We start from the raw sequence: 12,071 nt of genomic DNA on the forward strand, positions 1-12,071 counted from the left end.
CATCAGGAAGGAAAAACAACTTTTCTCTCACTGTGCACAAAAAGTCAGTGAACACTGTCTGGTTTTGCAGCTGGGAGCCAAATTTCAGGCACTTAGACAACATTTTAATAACGGCTTTGGTACTTTGATACTATCAGATGTTATTGGAAAAGAACTGATACTTTCATACTTATGACAACCTTAGTGAAAGAAGGTCCAGGGTTGACAAACTGCTGGAGTGATGAGCTGCAGGTGAGCAGACCTGCAGTGGTGATGAGCAGACTGCAGACAGGTGTGTCAAGGACCTGAGCTGGGAGCCAGGAGAGAAGCCACGCCCACAAACACACAGGCACAGAGGAAAAACGTGGAGAATAACTGACAGCACGGCCTTTGCCATGACACACAAAGCTTTTAAATGTATTGTAATGTCTTATGAATGTGCTCACGATGAATTATAGACAAAGAGAGTGTAGTTACAACCACTGTGTTGAGTAACAGCAGGTAAAGTGATGTGACAGATGTGTGAAGAAGCTCTGCGAGTCGAGTGTGAAAACGACAAACCCAGTTCTCATTTTAAGATACTTTAATGGCCACAAATAAAACCACAAAACAATACTCCAGTTCTGCAGCATTACGAAAACAAAAAATAATTCCAAAATAAACATAATAAATCTTTTTTTAAAGAGGACTGAGATGACAAAGCAAGTATACAGTATATAAAATATGCAATAAAACAAGGAACATCCATTTATCCGACCCATTAAACATAAAATCACAAAAAAGGCGTCACCTACCATCTGTGCTGAGAGCTTCTTGCTTTTTATGTGCTCTTACAAATGTAACTTTATTTATACCACAGGATGAACACTGTTCTGAGCTCCCAAAGGCAGTTTAACGTTTCCTGGAGAGTTATGTCACCGACACTATTGCTCGAGCCCTGAGTTATCTTGTCTTGATAAGATTCAGTACCTTGTGCTGTGCCTATTCTTAGAATTAAAGGAACACACACACACGCACACACAAGCATATTTCTTGCCAGTATAAAGCTAATCAAACGCATCACAGTCTAATAAATACAAGAACAAAACTTTTTCTGGCAAAGCTGCAAAGCCATGATAACACTGTAGAAATACTGTTAAAGTTTTGATTTCTTTTGCTGTGAAATTATAAGTCTAATAAATATTATGTCAATGTGAAGGGGTCACATTTTTAATTTGTATAAGTCCGGCTCTCCTTTTCATCACGATCCGAGCATTAATGCAGCAGCGGATATTTTAAGAGCTACACTCAAGGTTGCCTGTTAAGCTTAAGGTTAGTTTCTAATTAGTTGTTTGTCATGCGGACATGCGGTTTTGCAGCTTGACCAGAAATTAAAATCTGCTGCGAAGCTTCACAGGAGTCACGGAGTATTTTTAACATGAGGAGTTATCATCATTATTCATGTTATGGTGCTGTTTGAGGATTTATGGTGGATTTATGGGATGGATTTATGTGGATTTACGGTATGTAATCACAGGCAGCGGAAACAAATGTAGGAGATTTGTTTCTGTCAATATTAGATTTGAATATTAGATTAGTCAAATAGAGGCTATTTGGGATCTCCTCAAACAAAAGTACAGAAGCCCAGAGGGGCAAGTGAGAAAACAAACTGTGGTCAGATCTAAATTGTTTTCTCTCCACTGTCTATTACTTAAAGGGTTAGTATGGATTATTTGATGTGGGTTTGTATGAGAAAACATGAGAGCTATAGTCAGTGTATTAGTTGCTATAGATGGCGGTCGGCATACCCTCAGTTTTGAGAAGCACTGGTGTGGACAGGACCAGCAACAAAAGGTATTTTAGCCACTTAAAAAAGGTCCACACAGAAAAAGGAAGGAGGTGGGGGGGGGGTGCTTCTGTGCTGGTACTCATGCTGCTTCTGCAAACTGGGGGCAAGTCGACCACCATCTACTGAAGGTTATACACAGACTGTGGATAAGTACCACATACAGCCACACTTAAAATAATCCAAACTACCCCTGAAGTCAGAAACACAGGAGAATAAAAATACTCAGAAAATGGATCACCTCACTCGCCTCTTCGGGCTTCTGCACAAAAGCCCTCCTCTGTCACAACATTAACAACATTAAAACAAATTTCCTGTTCAATGTGATCACAACTATGTTACTGCATAGGTATTTGAAGCCCACCATATCTAATCAAGAAATAATGCTAACATCCAAGTACATTTAATGCACAAATACCCCAGTTTTAGACTGAGATGTAAGTCTATAAATCATTTAAACAGTCAGTTTGACTAAATTCTGATGCACCACACCAGGGTCAGTAAAATGATTAGTCCAAAAATAAGACTTTGTTAGAAAACAAAAAGTAAGAGTCTAGCTATAAAAACAACCAAGTATTCTTCATGATGATTAGAAAAAAAACATTATTATATTGTATTTGTTTATGGCACCACTCCTCAAGTCAAGTGCAAATGATCAAAGAAAGGCAACAAGAGTAAACACACAGGAGAGAGGGAGCACAGAAATGATTCAAACATGGCTCCTGCATTAATCTCTATACTTTTAGTGCTACCTGTGCATTCATACAGCCATGTAAAACCATTATTGTTATAAAAAGGATAAAGAGTTCCCACTTAAAAGCTAAAATAAACATAAATAAGAAATATATCATCATAACAGGATCATTTGTGACTTCTTCTGTAGGAGGTAAACCAAACCTTTGTAGGATTTCATTAGTAAGTACCTATCTGACAGGGTCTTTGGGCACTGAGCGATACGACTGGAAAAGGCAGTTGTGGTGGCTGGGATGCGGGGAGGTGTGTGTGGGGGTCAAGAGGAGGAGGTACGTCTCTGCCTTTGGCTTCCTGCTCTGCCCTTCTGCTTGTCATACTTGACAGAGATGATAAGAAAGACGAGCAAGGTGACGCCCTGGATCCCCGCCAGGAGGAAGAAGTAGTAGTGCAGGGAGCAGTCGTTGATATTACCTGGAAGGACAGAAAACAGGGACATTATTAGAATCAGAATCAGGTTTATTTCCAAGTAGGTTTTCACATATAAGTTATTTGCCTTGGTATATTGGTGTATAACAATAAACACAGTATGAGAAAATATAAATGAAGATGAAAGCAAATACTGCAAATCAAAAAGAATAAATAGAAGATAGAAAATTGACTTAACACATGGAAAAATATTACAAAACAATAAAAAGTCGAAGAATGCAGATCTCCAACAGGCAAAAAATAACGTTTTTTTGTATCATATGGTATAGTATATCGCATGGTATAGTGTAAGTTTACCTTCTTGCCAGGACTGTGCAAAACATGTGCATTTGTTGCATATTTACTATATTTTTCCCACCTGTATATACAGCTGTTTATGTGTAGCAGAGTGCTTCAAACCCATCTCTGTTAACTTGTTCTATACTTAGTACTCTTAACTCATACTGTGCTTTGCTATTCCTTTATTTTATTTGTACCTTTTACTCTTTATCTGTGTATAGTATTCTTATTTGAACATAATTCTTACAGTGAGTGGTATGTTGACCAGTTATAAAGAAGTAGGGAGAGATTTTTTTATCTAGATTATTTTAGTTATTATAGCGGAAACCCAACCGCTTCAGTCCAGAAGTTCTTCCAAAATCAACAAAATCCTCATCAAAGCTCCTTATAGCCATTTCAAACATTTTATTCTTTAGAACATCACGATCAACCACGCAGCTTTACGACAATATAATAGATATAGAAATCTACATTTCTGGAGAGACTCTAAATAATTTACACTCAATGTTGCCTGTTCAAAGGTTGGAGCCTGCATGTCCCAGTGGAGGTTGTGGCTGTGCAGGAGGTTAATGTTTTGGCACAGAGCTGATTAGATCGCCCCCCAATAATTGAACTGAATTCCAACAAGTAATCACTGTCATGTTCAATTTTTCACATTTATAACAAACCAAACTTCATGAAAATCTGTAACAAAAACGAGGATTTATTCATCTCGTATCGTGTCTAACTTTAGTGGATCATGACGTTTCTGGTGTGGATTTAATCTGCAGATTATCCGGTTTAACATGAAATGAAACTTTTCTATGGATGTCAGTTTTTGATCAACAATTAAGGCCAAAACGTTGTTGGCAACAGGCTCGGTAAGCCTTGATTTTAGCAAGGAATTAATTTTATTATTCTTTAATATTAATAATTTAGATAATAAATGATTGATACTTGGCATTTGTGTGTCGAATACTACAATACCGTGCAATATTTTTTTTCCCCACCCCTAGCAACCATGAGAAGTCCTTGGGCATACAGTCATAAGTGTGAACAAAAAATATAATAAAATAAAAATTAAATAATGGTAGTAAATGTCCTTGAAGAATACAATATAACCACCGTTAAAATGAAGGAGCTGTACAGTTTTGTGCTGTAATGTGCAAAAAAGAATCCAAATAGAATCCAAACCGCTGAGAAGCAAGTTGGGCGTCAAGATGATGCTTAAAAACTGAGGAGTTGCACGGCAAAATGACAAATATGTAAATTTGGAGAGAACAAAAGAGCCAGTCGCGACATATTCAGGAGGGGGACAGCAGGAGGGTTCTTTTATCACAGAGTACTACTCCATGTTAAGAGAATACCAAAGGTAAAGGTAAACGGCCACAAGCTTGCAAATGTGGCAGGTTGCTGTGTTTTTGTTAGACTTCAAAGGTATGCTTGAAGTGAGCATGGCAGGGAAACATGATTCTGTCAGGAATTAGGATTCAGCAGACGGGGGCTTGTTACTTCTCATCTCACCACAGTGTGAAACCTTCTCAAAGTGAAGACGGTTGACCTCGCTCTTCACTGTCGATACAGAGAGGCCGTATTGATGATGTGGGACTGAAGCATCAGAAATAACAGAGCGATATGGTCCCTCAGCTGTGATTCGAGCCAGGGAGTCTTTGATCGGTATTAAAGGACGGTTTGTTTCCTCATGGGGATGGGATGCAATAAAAACAAGAAAAATAAACTGATGCCTCCACTGCGATTTGCGTGGAGGCAGAAGGGGAAGACAAAAAGATTGTGCAGAGACTGACAGAACTGAGGACATAAAGTTCCAAGCATTAAAAAAATACTATTTGTTGCCATCATCTACCCATTGTTCCCTCTGGGTCTGGAGATTTCGACCAGCAGCCTTTAAACTCTAACCGTCTTAACATTTGCTGCATGCTGAGTGAAGTGGTCGTCCTCATTCAGCAACAAAGCTCAAGAGGCAAAGCGCTAAACAAATCCTGTTTTCCCCTTGCTGGGGTTTTACATGAAGGGCAAAGCTGACGACAGTACAATTGTCTCCACTGTTCAAGTATGGAGACAATTGGATTGGCATTAGAACAGCTTTTGTCCTCTTGACCATGTCAGGCAGACCAATTGACTTTGTAGTCAACAGCATGAGACGAGGGTGTTTACTACTCTGCTGTACGAGGACACATTTTTCAAGTGTGCATCATACTGAGCCAACAAGGAGTGAATCTTTTTTTCCTGCGGCAGCACACTTTGAGTTGGAGTGCAGGACTTTTACATATAAATGAACGTCCGTTACGTTCAAGGCCTTAATACCAAATGATTTCACACAATGCTGATTAAACCAATCACTGGCAGGTTAATCTCTCTGCATTAAGCAGTATGGAACTAATAGAGTATTAAAATCTGGTGTCTGTGGTGACGCTCCTGTGCTGGGGCGCAGGTAGTGATGGATTTTATGTCAACCAGCAATGATTGGTTTGCGAGAGTTGAAGGGGGGAGGAACCGTATGGTGGAGCCTATGGAAGGAAAAAACCTAAGAAGAAACTTTCTAATACTCCAGTTAAAAGTGGTGTTCACTGCTGAGCTAAATGGGTGGAGTTTATCCTAATCCAGCTCCAACTCTCTGGACCTAGCTTCACCCAAATCCTACTATGGTGACTCGCTCTCCTCTGCCTCTGATCGGTTAGTCCTCGTTGCCTTTGTTGATTTGGTTGCTTAGGTTTAAGGCATGAGGAGTAAGATTGTTTGAGTTTGGGTAAGAATATCATGGTAAGCCAATCAAAGGTAGAGTAGGAAGGGTCATGCCTTTGCTGTAGTAGGACTTGGAAATTTGTGGCTCGCCCTCATTGATTATTGTACAAAAGCATAATTTTATCACTGATTCAGGTGAAACTGGATCATGATTTATAGAGAACATATTTTATGGTTTTTCCTCTGATTGTCCTCTGTAACTTACAGTTTCCTGATGAAAACATAGCTTTTCTTGTTGCTAAAATAGCTAACTGCTGCTAACTGTAGCTGTCGTTAGCATGCAACAGAACTGGGCTCAGCAGCCTCCCATTCAACGCATTGGAGCGGGACCTAACACACCCTCTGAGACTGACAGGGAATACAGTACTGTTGGCTGAGTCAGCTAGCTGCATGGCTAACCAAGCTTACAGCACTACAGTTAGAAGCAGTAAGCGGTTAATCAGTTTAGCAACAAGCAAAGCCATCTTTCCATCATTTCCATAAATCACTTTCGTCCTGTAATCCCTGTCGGTCTCGGAGGCTGTGTTTGGTCCCGGTCTGACTGCGTTCACTGGGATGCTGACTCACCATCAACTAGGAGCTAAACCCTGCACGTAAACCACCTCCATTCTGTCTTCCCTGTCTTTTAACTGGCCTCCATTGGTCTTGGGGTGGGGCTACCTGGGCTGGGGTGTGGCTGAACCTAGAAATGTAGCTGGACTGGGCCAAGCAAGTGAGCAGCCTCTGTTGGAGAGCACTGAATGAAGAGAAACAACTGCGGGTGGACAAAGATGTTTTGTTACTGCTCTTGGACAGGTTGGTATTTGTAAAATATTTGAAGTAGGCTATGTAGCTATTACATTTACTTATGGATACTTACAGACTATTGTCTTGGAGCTGTGGGTTTTTCTCTATATTTTTGTTACTATTTCTGAACACAGGGTTTTGAGTGTTGTAACATTTGAAAAGAGCACTCCTGGGGATGGGTGAGACGGGAGCAAGAAGTGTTTGTGTTATTACTCTCACTGTCAGAAGGGGAAGACAAAAGTTCTGCACTGCAGGTTTAAAAACATGCCTTTGGTTCATCTAACAGTCTCCATGTAGGGCTCAGTTTCACCAGTGGACAGAGATACCTATAGACTCCATCCGACATTATCATCAAACGAGTCGATGTGAAGCCCTGAAGCAATCTGCCGTCTTCCTCAGAAAACTCCCATTAACATCTCCATGTGGGGCTGTCACAGCGAATAAAGAGCCAGAGAAAGAGGAGCAGGGTTGATTTTAATTAGATATGGGGGCAATTATCAATTCAAGTTCTGCCTCTTCACATGGCAGGGAGAGTGTGTGTGTGTGTGTGTGTGTGTGTGTGAGAGAGAGAGAGAGTATTCAAGTACAGTCTCGTTACACCTGTCAGTTTACAGTTAAAAGCCCCCTGGGTCAACATGGTCCTTATGGACTAAAACAGAAGCTCTAAAGATTGTTCTGTTTTTTTTTCTTACCTTACTTCTGGCTATTTTAGTGCATTACTTTGGAACATTGTCAATATAACGCAGGTATAAATAAAACACAGCTGAAACTACTGCAGATACTTCTGCAGTTCCTAAAACTTTTTACAGCTTTACTTTAGGACAGAAGGTCAAACAGTTCAACTACACAGTACAGTTGAGTCGGGCCAGAACGTCAGCACCAGCCACCAGCCAAATCCTGGTAAAATGTGCAAGTGGCTGGGACATTTGCACCACTCACCACCCCCCCAAAAAACATGGGAATCTAATAGGCGTCTGGTCAGATTTGATCAATCATTACTCAATTGGGATGGTGGACAAAAAAAGTTACTTTTGCACCCTGCAGCTGAGGTCATCGCCCTTTACACTAACAAAACCCGGGCCTGAAGGGCTGAATGTGTTCTAATCAAAGAATCCAGAAAGCGTGCTCCTGCTTCAGTTACCCTGCCCTTTGCACAGCCTTAGAATGATGAGCTTACACACAAGATGAGCTGTTACAAGATGTTAACAAGACTAAGGGTCCCATTTTAATTAAGCGAGCACAATGACAAGTGCAAAGCGGTAGGTCTGGGGCGCATGGACTGTGTGGGCGTCTCCAAGCTCAACTACTATTTTGGTCTGTGTATATGCTCACAAAGTGCAAAAGGGCTGGCTGAAGTGGAATATAAATCAGAGTAGAGTAAAGCTTTAATGTCCCAGAGGGCCAATTTGGCTTGCAAGCAGCAGTCAGGACTAGTGACTATTTAATACAACAATGAATCGCAATCCATACAATATATACATACATACATACAGAGGGTGTGGTGATTATTAAACACTCTCTTAGCGAGTCACATCGCTGGTCTTATCACTTCGAAACAACTGTGCCTATCACAGTGAAGCATAACATCAACGGCTCAAATGGAAATATGCCTCTCTAGGAAATCATAATGTTGTCTTAATGGTGCAGACGTGAAGACACAGGACCAGAAGTCTGCAGCCCGAGGCAGATTCTGTGGTTCTTAGTACCATTATGATAGAAATTAAATAAAAAATACTTTGGTGAAGCAGTTTATACGATCACATCAAACCAATGCCATTTCAGTTATAATTCTGCTGTGTTTCATTTTGTAAATATTTCATCATATTTCCTTCCATCATATCTGAAAATATGACACACCAGTGTTTGCTTCGTAATGGATTTCAAAAAAAGAAAAACACCATGAACTGCTGATTTTTTTTTTTTTTTAAATAAATTGGAAAAGAGGCTGTGATGCACGGGATTAATGAGTGCTAGTAATCTGATCCTTCCTGCATGAACAGGAGAATGCACAGTTAAAACCAACCAGTCTGATGTGTGTGGTTATTCTGTAGCAGCCCTGTGTCGTTTAGAAGTTATTTATTCATTAATTAAGGTAAAAACAGCGGACAGACGTGTGTAATGGTATGTAAATAATCTGGCACAGCACTTTCCTAATCGGAGGGTGCAGGTTTATCACATACATGTGTCCTGTCACCTTTGAAAATTTAATTAACTAAATAAAAATCTTTATAAAGCAGTTGTGCACAACAAACCCTATAACAATCATGTTTCACGTATTAAAGGACCAGTGCGTAGAATTTGGTCGGCATCTAGTGGTGAGCTTGCAGATTAAAACTATAGACAGTATAAAAAGTAGCGGATGGACTGCATGTGACTTCACACATAGGTTCCTGAAAAAATGCTTTGAAGCTCTTGGGCGGAGCTGAGGCAGACAAATTAATTGGCTACCTAGCGGCTAGCAAGCGGCACCCACCTGTCACTCAAACGGGCATACTGGTAATTATGCAGAGCATTAAACCTTAATATAATGTAAATAAAAAATTAGGCCCCTGTCTAATGGAACTAACTAATAGCAGCTGACTTCAAATTGTTCACACTGTTAACTGAAACGGACAGTTTTTGGCAGTTTTACATTGGTTTTATTTTCTCATGCTGGTTGCCGCTTGATTGCAACACTTCACTTCACTCTCCACTTCCAAGTGTGTAGGAGAACCTACGTTGGCAACAAAAATCCCAAAAAATGTGGCCCTCTAGAGCCAGCGGTGCAACACGTCGGCCTCCGTGGCAGAGGACCCGTGCCCTCTGCAGACAGAAACAGCTCACTCTTAACAAAAGATAACGAAAACAAAGATTCTTACTTTCAGGTGATTATACACTAATGAAAATATACTATTAATTATTATTTTCTATTTCTGCCATATTCTACTAATAAATCTCCCTAAATTGTACACACTGGACCATTTAATTTTAAATCAGTGCAGCCTAATTTACTGATATTAAACAGTAAACATATACTGGCTGGTGAGTGTTTCATTCAAAGTGTTTGTTCCCATCTTAAACATTATGTTACTGCTGTGCAGTTGCTGCATTTATTTTGTCTGCTGTTGTCAATAATATCATCAGATTGCAGCAGAGCGATGTTGCAACATGGTTCTGAAACACTTTCAGCACAAATCTAACATCCATTTACTAGCAAAATACCAACAACTCTCTTTGCAGTGCTTCATCTGAATGAAGCTCACACCTGTGCACCGTGTGCTGGGCACCAAATTACCACCAAAGCAAATTTCAAGGTTGCTGCACTGACACAAAACGAGGCCCTAAGAGTCTCCAGCCCTGTTAGTAGTTTTGCTGATGTTTAGCAGGTATTATGTTCACTATGTTAACCACCTCAGTTTAGTGTGACAGCATCCTAATGACTTATACATTAGTTATTTCCAAGAAATTTCCTAGAGGGTTTCCTGGAAAGAACTTTGGTACTAATAACAACAAAAATAGGACTTTTCTTCAAAGTAAAACATCCTTTTAAACACAAATATACGGCTTTAAAAGAAGGCTTCAGTGAATATCCAGGGTTTTCCCTTCCTATTTAGCTCAAAGGTTGACCGCCTTTGTATTAGTGGCTGCAACGTTTGTTGAAAATTCCAACAAAAGAAGTTTTTTTTTTTTTTTTTTGGCACCAATGCCTTTGTGCTGACTTTCCCATGTTACTGAAAATTCTAATTAAAAAATATATATTAAATTGGTCTAATTAGCATTCCTATTTTGATTGCTAATGTGTAATTCATTTATTTTACATAAATATTTGAGTTGAAAATAACTGGAGTTCCTTACAATTGCTGGTGACCAAGTGACTCCACACCAATACCAAACATTAGGCCTGATACACTGGATAAATAAGACATGCCTCTTTTTACTGGATTATAGTGCACCTTCTACTTTATATTAATATTTTTTAATTAAAATTCCAACCTGTTGATACCCGTTCACTGCTCACATTGAATATTTGTTTTCCTTCATCATTCTTGACCCGTGTTTTATCAAAAAATAGAGCCAGAAGAGTGAAACATACAAAGACAGACTGCACAATCTGCAACTGAGTGTTTTTATGTTAATTCCTGTGTTAGGTAAAACAGTGTAATTTGTCATTATCTTCGTCTTTGTTCCATCTTGGTATAAAATTTAAATCCCTGTGGTCTGTCAAATCATGATTTTATCACTCAAGCACACAGTGTACATTGTGCATGCTTCACATGTTCTGAAGCCTTGGGCACCTTTATCTCAAAAAACATTCAAGGAAAACCCTGAATATCCAAAAAATATTAAATTATTATTTATTTATTACTTGAAATTTAATTCTCTGTATATTATGTTAAATTGTGTTCTTGCCCGCAGACACATTTTCATGTTCAGCTGAAAAACTAAAACACTGACTTGGTTACACAAGCAATCAATCAAAATTAATTAATGAACCAACTGAACATCATCTCTGTTTTCCTGATAATTGATACAAAATTTAAGACTCCTTTCCATAAAACTTCTTTATTAAATTATTTAAAAATTACCGATCAGCAAAACAAAACGTTACCAAATTTTGACGGGCGTGCGGAGGAAAAATCTAGAGTCCTGTTCCAGATTTCACACCATCTGTTCATCAGTGAAAAGCTGTCAAGATGTTTCAATCTTCAGTCTTCATTAATGACCTCAATGCTTACTACAAAAGTCTATGAATCAAATAAGAGATCAGGGACAACACAACAGCAAAATAACGGTACAGTAGTTTAAGGTGAGATGATGCTCTCTGCTAATATACACATAAATCTGCCCATGTGCTCACTGTCAGCAGCTGTGATTAAAACATGCCAGTGTTTCACACCGAGGGCCTGTATTACATCCATCTCGCTGCATTAGAGGCAGCTGAGTTACACCTAACACAGAAACCTTCATGTTCTTGTACATGATTTAACAGGGCGTCCTCTTCCGCTGATCAAAGAGCAGGATTAACTAATTTGAAACAAGTGATCTCTGTGCTTTGCATGATCACTTGGCGATCAGCAGAGCAGATCGCACTCTGTAATGTCACCATCGTGCATATAAATAATTCTTTTTCCACTCTCTCTGTTGTATGCGTGCTCTTGTGGATAATTAGAAATCGAGGGGAATAAAGGAACACGGCAATGATGGGCTGTATCAAACAGGAGTGATTCAGTCAATGCTCTTTGCACTGGGCCATCTCTATAGCTTGAAACCTTTGATCAAGGAACAGAGAGCCGGCTGATGA

General features: G+C 39.5%; 1 protein-coding gene across 2 annotated transcripts in view; it reads right to left on the reverse strand.

Annotated features, from left to right (window-relative positions):
* Nucleotides 1–544: 544 nt before the first annotated feature.
* slc15a4 (solute carrier family 15 member 4) overlaps nucleotides 545–12,071 on the reverse strand; it is a 45,440-nt gene continuing 33,913 nt past the window's right edge. For both annotated transcript variants that reach the window (XM_084727902.1, XM_084727901.1), the window contains one exon: nucleotides 545–2,968. In XM_084727902.1, the coding sequence (XP_084584028.1) occupies nucleotides 2,814–2,968 (155 nt within the window). In that variant the 3' untranslated portion in view covers nucleotides 545–2,813. The remainder of the gene's footprint in view (nucleotides 2,969–12,071) is intronic.

This window comes from Lutjanus erythropterus, chromosome 10 (assembly GCF_056507025.1).
Source record: "Lutjanus erythropterus isolate fLutEry1 chromosome 10, fLutEry1.hap2, whole genome shotgun sequence".
Lineage (NCBI taxonomy): Eukaryota > Metazoa > Chordata > Actinopteri > Lutjaniformes > Lutjanidae > Lutjanus > Lutjanus erythropterus.